Here is a 14,057-nt window from a genome sequence, read left to right as displayed (position 1 = left end):
TGTTTACACGTCAAAAACAATTTCTTCCCCACCTACTGAACATCCTCCCCACCCCAGCCCAAGCGTTGGAATGTTTTCTGCTTCCCTCCACGCTCGTCACTAGCAGCAACCCTGGTGGTTTTCAGTTTGTGGATTTGGGTGGTCAGGTTTTATTATTAATAATAAACTGTGTACGGTTTGGGTATTTGGCACGCTCGTGTAGGCTTTGCAGCCCTGAGTGTGGTCTTGTGAGGAGACAGGCCTGGCAGGCCGCTGTGGTGGACGCCACTCGGGGGCTCTTATGTGAGCGGGGCCGCGGGCGGGCTCCACAGCATGAAGGAGAGCCTTGTTCGCAGCAGCTAAAAGGGCGTTTGTGGGGGAATGCAAATGGCCTGGGGCGTCTCCCATTGGTAAGCATTTGAAAACGCAGTGCAAGGCATCTGTGAAGTTTCTTGTTTTTTTTATTTTTTTAAGTGAATCTCCTATTGAATATTTAATTACAGTTTTTGTTGCATTTGTAAACATTTACAGTATTTTTAATTTTAAATAATTCTCCAACTCTCTTTTACTTATTGATACCAGTTGACGCTATGAGCTCTAAGGAACAGTGAATTCTTAGGATTCGTGGCATTTCGTCTCATTCAGCACGAACACATGATCTCTAACCAGGTTTTACTTAGCTTAACTACGTTGATGGATCTCAGATACACAGATTCCAAGGGACAATCCAACAGAATGCCAGGCTTTGTTCTCTAAGGGGCCTGGAGCGAGCGCAGCGACCTTTCTCTTCGTTGCTATTTACAAGCCCAGCCTGTTCGTTCACTTTGTTTAAAAAATAATTAAAAAAAAAAAAAAGGCTCAAAGGACTTGAGTTGAAAGATCCAACACCTGATCCAGAAAGTAACTCTCTATCCCATTTGTGAAGTCGGGCCTTCCTCAGAGGCCCGTGGGGCAGGAGAAACATGAGTCCATCATGACAAACGGTGTCTAGAAGCACCTTCTCCTCCCTATGGGCCCCCAGGTCCTGGGCCGGTGCCCAACGCCATCTCCTCGGCCCCCCATGCTGCCTGGTCTGTACTCACCGGCCTGTCCCTTACATCCTGCCCCATGTGCGGAGGAGGCTTTGTCTTTTCTGTTTCCATCTCTGTCCCCATCGACCAGATCAGAATCTGGCACTTAAAGCCTGTCCAATGAATGAATGGTAGTCCGCATGAATTCATTCTTGTTAAAAAGTGAAAATTAGAGCTGTTGGGTATTTGTGTACTGAATGTGTTTTATCAGTTCTGTAACTCTGTGTTAAGGTGGAAGTATCTGGGTGAGCCCAGGGTTGATGCGTGGAAGTGTGGAGTCCCCGTGTTGTGCACCGGAAACTAATACAGTATGATATAAAGTAGCTGGGATTCAAATACAAACTTTAAAAAAAAGGAGAGGAGAAAACAGTTGTTTTTTAACTCAGTATTTCCTAAGTGTCGGAAGAACTGTTCTGTGAGGCGCGTCGGGTTAGAATTGAGATCTCTCTAATAAGAGCGCCAAGATTTCCACATCCATGGAGATAATAGACGATGAGAAAGCAGAAAGCAACAGAATCTGCTGAGAGATGAATAAACAGCTAGAAGGATAATGGCTGTTCCTTGAATATCCTCTGCTGTGAAGCACGAAGGACAGACAGTCCCTCTGCGGTGCGCGGCGTTACTGCCATTGGCCGCGGCCACAGCCGTGTGCAAGTATGAGGACCTGTACCCTGGTGGTGCCCACTGCCCCTGGGAGGAGGGTCCAGGGAGTGCTGCAGGGGGCCACCCTTGTGACCAGGTCACCATCTGCCCCCTCTTGTAATGTAGCCTTGGCCGGACACGTCAGGGAAGTTCCGTGGTCATCCTGTTGTCTGTTTGTGCCAGAAGGAACCTTCCTGCATTCAGGGAGGTGGGCTTGGCTTGATGGGATCCAAGAGAGTCCATAAGGTGCTTTCTCCCATGCTGTGCGAGTAGAGGGACCACAGGTCAGTCATGCGACATATGTCCTCCTGTGAGGACACAGGTGACAGACAGCTCAGGGGACAAGGGCTGATGGGGGCCAGTGTCCCCTCCAGGGGAGGCAGCTGCTCCTTGCCACGTTGTGCTGTGCTTGCCTGTTCCTGGGATTTAGCTGGAATGGAGGGTCTGTTCTTTGTGCTTCCTTGAGTTCTGGAGCCCTGATGCCAGCCAAGGATACAGCTGAAGCAGGGAGGGTCAGAGGCTCCTGAAACATGGTTGTTGGGATCAGCCTGTCCCTGGAGTGCTCGCGGGGGCCTCACAAGCGTCCCTTTCATGGAGGGAAAGTGGATCCACATTGACAGGTGTTTTCCCAGGTTTGGTTTGCTAGGAAACTCTCAGGAACGACCTTCCTCCGCCTACCGAGACACTCTGCCGCTTGCCCGGCTTTGCCTTGTCCAGTCTCCTGCACCCACAGTTGTGAAGGACCAGAGGCCATCTTCTCTTCCTTCATCTGGGTCTTCCCCCTCGTGCACCCTCTCCTCATCATCAGGCAGTCTGATCACTTCGCCGTGAGGCCAGCAGCACCGGGAGGTGGAAAGAAATCCGGAGCTCCTCATTCCACTGTGGTTTCTTTTGTCACCTGGGTCCACTTGTGAATTACCAGTGGATTTGCATTTCCCATGCATAGACGGCCCTCTGTGCCCTCTGCCCTTCCGTGCCCTGCATCACCTCTTGCTCCTGATTGCAAGGCACGCTGTATCCTGACACAGGTAACCCTTGGCGTATGTCCTCAACTGTCCTTGGTGCTGGTGCTTGGTTAGGGGTATGCCAGGTGACTGCATGTCTGGGCACGTTCTACGCAGATCCCTGTGTTCGTGCGATTTTCTGACAAGCCCACTTGTAGACTGGAAACAGGCTCTGTGTGTTCTGGATCATTGTTCAGCCTGACTCTGGCTACCTTTGGAGGGCACTGAGCCGCGATGCTCAGAATCAGTGACTTTGTGCCTTTGGTCACCGATAGCTTGGCCTGGCCGTGTCCGTCTTCCCGCGTGCCCTCTGCCCAGTGGCCCGCACATGGTGTGTACAGAGCTCTAGTAAGCTGCTCTTCTTGGGCGCCGATGGGGTCATTTCCTCGGACCCTGGGAAGGCCCGGGACAAAAGCTGGTATGTCGTGATGGGAGCTTCTGAAGGTGCTTTGGAATCAGTGTAGTGAACTTTCTTTGTGTTTCCCTTGGATGAGCTAAAATCAAGCCCTACCGCAGCTATGGAGGACCTGGTCCCCAGGGATCCATACTTTCTGACCACCACCCACCACCCACAGAAGGCTCTCTGTGATGGAACTGTAGGGGCGCACTGCCTCCGAGAAGGCAGACACACCTACAGCTAGACAAAAAGTCTGTGAGTGAGAGCGTGTACTGGGGGTGTGATAACAGTGGCAGCAAAGACAGTTTCTCTAATGATATTAACAATTTATGAGCAGTTTGTCAAAATACCTGTAGAGTCTCACACCAAAACCCATTTCATGTATATCAGAAAGAAACGTGAAAATCTAGCAATAGCAAGCAGCTCAGTGAGTGAAAACCCAGCACCGGAAGACCAAGCATAAAATAAAACTGATTATTTACCAAACCAGCGAACGCAAGATCAATTTCAGCACTTCCAGAAAATGGAAAAAATTGCAATGAGAAAACCTGAGCAGACTACATATAAACTAGCATTTGAATATTAAAATGAGGACAAATCCCAGTATTTCCTTCCTTTCTTGGGGGAAACCTGGTCCTTACCTCCTGTGTTTGTCCTTTACTTTTACACCTGGAAAGCCTCCCTTCTGACAGTGCTTGTGGCCGCCCATGTGGGGTCTCTTGCCGAGCTTGACCACCACCGGCTGTCCTGCTGTGTAGCCGGTTCTGACACTGTCTACCTGGAGGATCAGACCCACGAGTCTGGAAGTCCAGCTGGAAGTCCAGCTGGAAGTCCAGGCTGCAGGTCAGATGTGTCCATGGCCCCCTCCTTGGGCTCGTTGAATTTGTCAGAACAGCTCACAGAACTCAGGGGAGTTCTGACATAGGTTTACTATTTCATTGAAGGGTGTGCCCAAGGACGCAGTTGGGCAGCCAAATGGTGTGGTGCGTGAGGGTAAGGTCTGGGCAGGTCCTGAGTGCTGGAGTCTCTTTCCCCGTGCTGTTGGTATGTGTCATGTTCTTGGCACACGGAAAGCTCTCTGAACCCCGTCCTATGGGACTTTATGGAGGCTTCCTCATGACCAACCGTTAAGTCCGTTGCCAGCCCCTCACCCGTCTCCGATGGCGCTGAAAAGTCTAAGCTTCTAATGATGGCTCGCTCTTCTGGTGACCAGCCCCTTCCAGAACCCTCCCAAGAGTCCAGCCACCGCATTAGATCAGGAGTTTGCAAGGGTTTTAGGAGCCTGGTGCCAGGAACTGGGGGCAGATGTGTGTGTGTGTGTGTGTGTGTGTGTGTACACATACATATGTATGTATATATATAGACAAGCACATGTACGTATGTATGTATTTGCACATATATACATATGTGCACACACACACACACATGCTATCTCACAAAATTAGGAAATCATCCAAGTTTTGAAAGGAAACAAGAGACCAGAGCAGAGGCTTGCACACAAATATGGAGGAGAAGGGAGAGCTGGGGTCAGGGATCCAGCTGCTTTGGTTAGACCCTGCCACTGGTTGCTGCCTGGGAGCCTCCCCGGACCACATGGGGCTGATGATACCTGCTCACAGTGCTCATGGGAGTTTTAAATGTGCGAGGCCTAGCATAGGAGGCTCACAAGAGATTTATTGCTGTAAAACCTACAGCTCAAATGGGTGAACATTTAAAAGGTAAACACACAGACCCACCATGCCACCCCCAAATGTACCATGAGAATACCCTGCAAGAAAAATTACTCCAAGGACATAAAGATACATCACAAGAGCAAAAGATAACTACTTGCCCGGGGAGTTATCAGGGACCACAGTGAAATACCAGCTGCCCTTCCCATTTGCAGCAAGTGACAGTCGCCAGTACTAATGAAGACAAAGTCATGTGGTAGTCCTGAGGACTGATGGATGGAGGTGTGGGGTCAGGTGGTGATCCTGAATACTGATGGAGACATGCAGTCACGTGGTGATCCCGAGTACTGATGGACAGAGACACGTGGTGATCCTGAGTACGGATGGACAGAAGTGTGGGGTGATCCTGAGTACTGATAGAGACGCGGGGTCACGTGGTGATCCCAAGTACTGATGGACATAGACATAGGGTGATCCCGAGTACTCATGAAGATGCAGGGAGCCTGCCTGCTCGTGGCACATGATCGTCTGTGTATGAAGGCATTTGGGAAAGCAATTAGAAGATGCTTCGAGGGGCGCCTGGGTGGCTCAGTGGGTTAAGCCTCTGCCTTCAGCTCAGGTCATGATCCCAGGCTCCTGGGATCGAGCCCCGCATCGGGCTCTCTGCTCAGCGGAGAGTCTGCTTCCCTCTCTCTCTGCCTGCCTCTCTGCCTACTTGTGATCCCTCTCCCTCTGTCAAATAAATAAAAATCTTAAAAAAAAAAAAGAAGAAGATGCTTCAAGGGCCATAAGGTTCCTTTTGTTAAATATGTTGATTTTGGTGGTCTTTCCTAAGCAAATCCTCAATATGACGACGTCTGCTCATATTCACCGCAGTGTGGTTTCGAACGACAATAACAAGGACAATCTAAAAATGCCTTCCAGTCAGAAATGGGTTTGTAAAATGTAAACTGTGCTTTGCTCACCTTCTGAAGTGTCTTTCCACCATGAAGAATCCTGGTTCGTTCTGCACAGCAGGAATTATGCTGCTCACAGGGAGGGGGTGGGTGCAGGCGTGCTGTGGAGTCGGAGCCACAGAGCGTGCCGTGGAGTCGGAGCGTGGATCAGACACGCACAGGTCTTACGATAGAGCGGTGGGTCTGGACTTTGCTTTGTGGGTCTGTGTCTCAAAGTTGCCTGTTTTCTCTTTGGGTGAGTAACCAGCACGCAAGAAAACCACGGAGCACATGATTCTGACTTTAGTAAAGCCTGGTAAACATGCTCGAAGTAAGTAGTCGATGAGCTGGAAGGAACAGAAACTTCCCTCTGACACGCGTGGAAACGAAGCCGGCTCGGTTTCCTTGTACACAAGCATCACAGTGTGCCCGCCCAGGGTGCACACTCCGTCCCTCTCACTGGCACTGGTGGGTGTGCACAAAAGCGCTCTGAGTGTCTGCTGTTTTTGCTCCAGTGAGAAGGAAGCCACCACACTGCCAGCACCGAATTCAGAATGGTCTTTTATATAATAGAATCAAACTTCCCATGGTGGTTTTGTGTTAGGTAATAGTAAGTCTTCATGCTGATGACTTCTGCATTTTAGATGGGATGCAATTATGTAAAATCTTCATGGGAAGAAGGCCTCTTATTAAAACTCCCATCTTTTTCCTTCCTTTGAGAAGCCGTCACGGCATCAGCAACATCCTGAGTTAGAACCCCGGGCCCGTCGGCACACCTTCGCTCCCTGTCAGGCAAGGAGCCCCGTGGCCGCCCTCCACTCCCCGGGCCACGGCTCCAGTGGGTCACCTATCTGTGCTTCCTTCTGCGCCAGGTGCGGTGGCCAGCACAGAGGTGAAGATGAAGCTGCAGGAGTTTGTCCTCAATAAGAAGAAGGCTCTGGCCCACCGGAACCTGAACCACTGCATCTCCAGCGACCCCCGCTACTGGTACGGGTAAGTGGGGGCATGCGCAGGCTTCGAGCCTCCTCTCGGTGGCCCGAGCGGCACCCGGTTCTTCACCCAGCGAGGCCGGGGGGCAGGTGTGGACAGGAAGGCTCTGCACACAGCCGCGAACATGGGGTAATGAGCAGTCCGGCGGGTGTTGCGCAGGGGCGGTCTTCCAGACAGAGAGGGCCCATCTGTCAGTGAACGGACTGACGTGTGCAGGGCCGGTGCCTGGCCGTGACTCTTCTCACCATATATTTTGGCCGCAAAAGGAGCCACTTAAACTGGAACTCTGGTTCTAAATTGTCCGAATGCACCTACTGAATTTCGACCCGGTGTTTTATTGACTGCTGGGTAAGCCCACAGCAGCTGTGGCATATTTTATTTCTGTGCTAGGGACCCTCTCCCAGAGCAGGCATAATGGACAGAGGCCACCAGGGAGCCTTCCTCCTGCTGACAGTTAAAGAAAACTGGTGTGGCGTTGCAGAAAGGTCGGAAGTGATGCCCACGTGCACAGGGATGTCCTCTGAGCATAAACTCGCTGCAAGGGGCTGGCCATGGCCCAGGCCAAAAGGGGCATGGAGGGGCAGTTGTACATGGCTTTAAACCATGATCAAGGGTGCTTTGCAGGCTTTGCTTTGAAATACAGTTTTTCGCTGTCTTTGAGGGTAATTTCATTTCTTACAGAAAACCCATAGGGTAGTTTTCATAAGTCAAAATATGGTTATCATTCATTGTATTGGGGAAAAACATATCTATCTTCAAGCTCTTTTTTTTTTTTTAAAGATTTTATTTATTTATTTGACAGAGAGAGATCACAAGTAGACGGAGAGGCAGGCAGAGAGAGAGAGAGAGGGAAGCAGGCTTCTTGCTGAGCAGAGAGCCCAATGTGGGACTCGATCCCAGGACCCCGAGATCGTGGCCTGAGCCGAAGGCAGCGGCTTAACCCACTGAGCCACCCAGGCACCCCTATCTTCAAGCTCTTAAAGGGGCAACTATTTGACTAAATCAAACACCACCATGTCCCCCTGGGATGGTCCCACATATCCTGGCAGACGACGCCGTCATCAGTACAACCGGAAAGGAATATTATTCCAAGGCAGAGAAAGCAGCCCTCATGCTGTGTGCCGCCACAACATGCCGCCAGGTCTGGAAGGCTGTGCTCACGCCTGTCTGCACACGTGTGGGCGTGCACGCAGGTCAGCCAGTGACACGACTCCCACCGCAAAGGAGAGGCAGCGGCGGCCGTGGAAAGCCACAAGCAAGGCAACGCGCCCACATCCACCGCATGCAGGATTCTTTGGAAACGCCAGTAGCAGCACCTGGTGGCCCCACGTCTGGGCCCCCAGACAACCGGGGCTGCTGTGGGAAAGCTGCACTGTCCCCTGGGGGTGGGGCCACTGGGCAACACCCCCAGGAAAGCAGTTTGGGTAGCCTGTGAGATGGTATCCGTGGGGTTTGCACTGAAAAAAGAGGAGTGGGCTTTGGGGACTCAGACTGGGAGGCACTGGGGGGATCTGAGAGGACAGGCCAGTGAAGGCACCAAGAGGGCAGAGGCGCCCTAGGACCTGTTGGGATGGAGCATTTAGCAGCAGTGGCTGGCGGGCTGGGAGGGTCAGTCAAGGACACTACTGGGATGTAAGGCTGGCAAGGGGCCAGGGGACCGGAAGCCTACAGAAGTTGTGGGCTGACCATGTCGGATGGTAGAAGGTTGGTGCCAGGTTCCCTGTGAGCGGGCAGGAGGCTGGGACGGGAGACCACTGGCCGGAACAGAGGCTATGGTGATGGGTCACATGTGACAGGAGAGTGTGTCACCTCCAGTCCCAGAGGCTGTGGGGGAGGGTGGGTCCCGGCAGAAAGGGAGCACTGCGGAGAGAGTCTGGAATGGAGGGAGGAGCTTCTGGGGAGGAGGTCCCAAGCAGGGAAGGGGGAGAGAGGGAGGGCAGGTGGCTTTCCATCCTGGGTTGTGGGGGTCCCAGTAGGGACTGAGGCAGCTGCTGGCTGGGGAGCAGGGGCTCCTCAGGCCTGACCCGGACGCGGCCTGCATGCCCTGGGTTCAGCTCCCTTAGAGGGATTTGGGGCACATGGGCTGGAGTGGGGAAGTCAGCCAGGGGATGGGTTTGTTTGCACTGAATTTGGCAGCGGCCCTGCACTGTCACTCTAAACCCAACATCGCGGAGTGACTGTCGCGTTCACTTGCTGTGTGAAGGCAGAAAACACGGTCAGAAAACTGGGTCTTTGTGGAGGAAAAACTGAACTTTGACCTTGGCTTCACTTCACCGGCAATGATTATTAGCCCAAATGTAAACCCAAACACAAAAGCTGAAACTCCTAGAAGAAAAGATAGGAGAAGTTTTCACAGCCTGGGGCAGAGGTAGGTAGAGTTCTTAGGACACTGCTGTCATTGAGCATAAACCAAAAACTCCAGCGATGGACTTTGTGACAAGTAAAAACTGCTCTTTCAAAGGCACCATGAAGAAAATAAAAAGGCAAACCATGGACTGGAAAAATATTCACAATTCCTGTAACTTCTCACAGGGTTTATATCCAAAATATATAAAGAGTTCCTGTCACTCAATAATAAAAAGATAAGTGATCCACTGAAAAAAAATACAAGCAAAAGATTTGAATTAATACCTCAGAAAATAAGACCTACAGATAGCCAGCCAGTCCATGAAAAGATGGTTAGCTGTCAGGGAAATGCAAATCTCAGCCATTGGGTGTCACCACCTCGCACCCAATGGGGTGCCTGGAGTTTAGCTGGCCAAGCGGTGAAGTTGTGGGGCCCGTGGACTGTGGCGTGCAGCCCGGGGGAGCGGAGTGGTGCAGCTGGTGGCAAATGGTCCAGCAGTTTCTCATAAAAGTGAACGTGCCCCCCTCCCCTCAAGACGCTGTCCTGCCAGGGTCTGCCCCAGAGGTAAAACTTCTGTCCGCACACACGCATGTTCTTGGGGTCCCGGCTGCATCGTTTGTTGCTGCCAAAAAACGGAAGCAGCCCGAACACCCACCAGAGGGAGAGCACAGGAGGCGGCGGGCCTCAGAGACAGGATACTCGGGTAGAGAAGCGACACGGACCCCTGTTCGGGGACACAGGTAAATGATAGTCTGGAGTCAGCACGATGAATCTAGCAACAGAGCCAGCTGGCAACTGGGCTAGGGGCCCCAAGCTTGGCTGCGGATGGCATGGGGTCCTGTCGGTGGAGACAACGCTGCTCTATGTCCACGGTGGTGGTGGCCCCCCACGTGTCCCTGGGCCCAGAGATGAGGCTGTTCTAATGGAGATTTGTTGCGGGTGCCAGACAGGGCGGACTGCAGCGCCTCAGCATGATGGAGACAATGTGAACTGTTCACTGACCTTTGTAGGCTGATTGCACATTGAAATGATTGTAACTGGGATGTATTGGGTTAAAGAGTGTCATAAAGTCAATTCAGCCGTTTTTACTCATTACAGCAGGGCTGCTGTGCCATTTGAATTGCACGGGTAACTCACATTGTCCTTGCACTGGGCAGTGTTGGTTAGGCGAGGGCAGGTTGTGTTGAGGTCACTTGTGTGAGTCTGACTTGGCGGGAAAGACCGGCTGTGGAGGGCTGAGGCGGCTGGATGCCATGTCGCAGCCTGAGGAGGGCCCAGAGAGCCGAGGAGAGGGCGCTCCTCTCTGTGCTTCTGTCTGCATCTCCTTGAAGACCACATGTCATCCACCAGTGGCCCGGATGCTGGCACAGGTGCCACCAAGCACCTCCTGCCAGGCTGTGACCAAGGGCCGTGACCAGGGCCGTGACCAGGGCCATGACTTGGGGCCGGGAGCTGGGGCTGGGCCTATGGGCAGGGCTGAGGCTCATGGAAGGGGCCACCCTCAGGTTCTGCTCCCCTCTGTGAGGGGGTGGGGGTGGCAGGTGTGCACATGGGAGTGTGTGAGGGTCTGTGCATGGAGTGGAGTGCACTGAGTGTGTGAGAGTGTGTCAATGTACAGGTAGGGGGTGTGTGAGCGTGTAGGTCTGTGGGGTAGGGTACATGTGACTGTGAGCATGTCAGTGTGGGGAAGAGTGTCTATGAGAGCATGTCAGTGTACGTGTGAGTGTGTGAGCATGTCAGTATGCAGGGTGGGGTACGTGTGACTATTGAGAGTGTGTCAGTGGTGGAGGAGGATGTATGTGAGAGCGTGTCAGTGTGCATGGTGGGGTATGTGTGAGGTATGAGGGTGGGGTGCGATACTTCAGGTGTGTGCGAGAGGGAGAGCATGTCACTGGGGGGTACGCATGCAGTCCAGGGTCAGGACTTCACTTTTGCTCACCCTCCAGGTCCTCGTTCCCTGGGACACACGTGCACGGACCCTGGGGGGGGTGGGGTGACGGCGGGTTTTCCTGGAGTAGCCCACTTAACTCTGTGGTGGGCACCTGGGGACGAGCTCTCGTCCAGGAGTCAGAAGGGTTCCAGGCAGCTGCATGGTGGGGATGTGAGTCACTCCCTTGAAGGCTGGGGGCTCTGTGGTGACAGCCCTGGCCTCCTGCGTGCCAGCCCAGCCCCTTGTCCTGAGGTGATGCAGGACTGCTGTGTGCTGAGCCCAGGTCATGGCCTTGCACTGTGGCTCTGAGGGCCCTACGAGAGAGGGAGGGGGTTTCACCCTGTCAGCATCTCCAGAGAGCAAACCGGAAGAGAAAATCTATTAGATCTTGAACAAATACAGGTTTTCCAACTTGTGGCTTCTTTATAAACAGTGTATAATTGAAGTCTAACAACAGTAGTTATTATTTATAATACTATTCTACCAATAATTATTATTCACACTTTTGGGTCACAAAATACACACACAGGTCTTTCCATGCATCTCATGAAAGAGAAAGCGAATTCCTTCCCACATTGTGACTTAGCACTAAGAAGTTTGAAACTGGCTAAGGCCACATTCCCCAAAGGACACCTCAGAAGACGTGATTTGGTAGAGATAGTGTTGCCCTCAGACCTTTTTTTTCTTTTTTAAGATTTTATTTATTTATTTATTTGACACAGAAAGAGAAAGAGTGAGAGAGAGCACAAATAGAGCAGCAGGGAGAGGGAGAAGCAGACTCCTCACTGAGCAGGGAGCCTAATGCAGAACTCAGTCCCAGAACCTTGGGATCATGACCAGAGCCGAAGGCAAATGCGTAACAACTGAGACACCCGGGGCAACCACCCTCAGACCTTTAATAAGATTGTCAGACAGTGTCCCCCTGACATGAGACCAGGGTTGTCTCGGCAGAAGCACAAGTAAAAAGGAGGGCTTCCTGCCTAGGGAGGTGACCCCGCGTCACGGGTACAGTCGTGTGCATGCACCTGTCCCCAGGAGCATGAGCTCTTGCCCGCTACACAGCCTGGCTGGGCCCCACAGCCCAGATGTCCAGGCTGTGCTCAATGGATGGGTCTCTGTGATCAGCCCGCAGTCTGCACAAGTTTGCTCTCCCATATTTAAATGATCCACCTGTAAGCATTTAAGAGCTCCTATTCTTAATTCAAATAACACAGGTGTGTGGATGTGGAGTACTGTGTATTCAAATAAACAGTCGAACAAATTCCAAATAAGTAAGTTGGCAAATTTGCTTCAAGCCATTAAGCAGATTACACAGTTTAAAGACTTGACAGAATTCATTATACCTAGGGTGGGAGCTTCCAGGACATGCCGATGGTCTTCCCGAGGGCTGGCGGCACTCCATTCCCAAACCCCACTCCCCTCCCTCCCACTTGAGCCTCCTGCTGGAGCCAGAGCCTGCCTCACCATTTTGAGGATGCTGAGTGTGCCTGGCTGGTCACTGGAGGCAGTAAACATCACAGACCCACTTCCTGGCACAGGGTGTTGGCTCCTGATATCCGCCATCCCCCAGGAAGTGGGTGACAGGGTGGATTTTGTTCCTCTGAAGGTGCGGATGAACACTGGGTATTTTCTGTTGAAGGAAGGGCCCCTTGGAAACCCCAGACTTGACCATTGTTTGATCCAAATACACCCCACCAGATCTCAGCTGCCTGCAACCGTGCAGGTCCTGTCCACATTTGGCTGCCATGGGCCCCTGAGGACAGGCCCTTCCGTGGCTGGCTGTGGCCTGGTGGCCTGGGAGCAGCCCTGCAAGGAGCCGCCCAAGAGGAACAGGATACTTGCCGGCTTCACATCAGGCCCTGTTCCTCTGGGCACAGGGTTCAGCTGTGGAGGTGCTGCTCAGCCTTGGGTTGCATGTTCATTATTGGTTTCTGTCTCATTTCAGCCTTGGGGCAGACAGGAGCCCATCCCCTTGGTCGGCCAGAGCTGATCCGGGGCCGATGTGTCTGGCGGGCTTCCGCCCCTTGTTGACTCATCCGTCTGCCTTTGCCTCTTCTCTCCAGGAAAACACAGCACAGTTCGCTTGACCAGAGCTCCCCACCCCAGAGTGGGGTGTCGGCCTCCTACAACCACCCGGTCCTGGGAATGTACGACAGCAAAGATGACTTCCCGCTCCGAAAAACAGGTCAGTGCTCCTTCCTGCTCCAAAAAACAGGTTCAGGGCTCCCAGGCCCAGAGCCTGGGGGTGGGGCTCTCGGCCAGCCCCTCCCACATGCGCCACAGGGGGCGGGGCTCTCAATCGACCCTCCCACTTTCCCTACAGGCTGAGTCAGAGGGAATCCCTGCTTGTGCTTAAGTATTGGCTTTTTGTATTAGAGCATCATTTTTAAAAATAATGTTCTTAAGCATTGCTTTATGATTCATACCCAGAGAACAAGCCTCATGTGTGTACACCTACGGCTTAAAACTCACACTCATTTATAAACAACACCCAAGCTTACCCTCCTCTGGGTGATGTGCTCCACTTTGTCATAGCCCAGAGCATCCCCTGCTGGGCTCAGGGACACAGCAGCTCCTGCTGATTCACATGAGACCTTGTGGGAGCAGGCCAGCCGGCCTATGGCCCTTGGGGCTGACTCTGGGCAGGGCCCGGGGGGCATCCCAGAGTGGGAGGAAGTCTGTTCAAGAAAGAAACTCACTGTGTCCTACAAGGACATCTCAGGAGGAGACCTCGGGGTGTGTGTGGCCCTGTCACAGACCAGAAGAAGAAGGGTATTCACACTCCCAACAGGCTCACTTGGATTTTTGCCAGCAGTGATGGTTTGAGTGGGCAGTGGCTTTTAAGAAAGATCAGAGTGGCCATGGCCAGGGCTCGATGGTGGCCGGAAGGGCAGGGGCCAGAGCGGGGGCGTCCTGCAGAGGCTCTGTCCACCACGAGGTGTGGGTAGGCTAGGGCGGGCTGTGGAGGATTGGGTCCCTTGGTCGCAGACATGCGGAGCCTGTGGTCGAAGGGCATTATGGGAAGTTCCTGCTTAGCGGAACTGAGGCCCGTGCAGCACAGCCTTCTCTTTGTAAACACAGATTTTGTTTTAT

At 52.7% G+C, this 14,057-nt stretch overlaps 1 protein-coding gene across 8 annotated transcripts in view; it reads left to right on the top strand.

The window, feature by feature from the left end:
* The window catches only part of HDAC4 (histone deacetylase 4), a 284,239-nt gene that overhangs the window by 190,159 nt on the left and 80,023 nt on the right, over positions 1-14,057 (top strand). For 7 of the 8 annotated variants that reach the window (XM_047721543.1, XM_047721544.1, XM_047721545.1 and 4 more), the window contains 2 exons: positions 6,570-6,690; positions 13,028-13,149. In XM_047721543.1, coding sequence (XP_047577499.1) covers positions 6,570-6,690; positions 13,028-13,149 — 243 coding nt within the window. The remainder of the gene's footprint in view (positions 1-6,569; positions 6,691-13,027; positions 13,150-14,057) is intronic. The other variant, XM_047721540.1, reaches the window with a different exon arrangement.

The sequence above is a fragment of the Lutra lutra genome, chromosome 3 (genome assembly GCF_902655055.1).
Source record: "Lutra lutra chromosome 3, mLutLut1.2, whole genome shotgun sequence".
Lineage (NCBI taxonomy): Eukaryota > Metazoa > Chordata > Mammalia > Carnivora > Mustelidae > Lutra > Lutra lutra.
The sequence above is the reverse complement of the archived record's forward strand: the minus strand, read 5'-3'. Positions and strand labels throughout refer to the sequence as shown.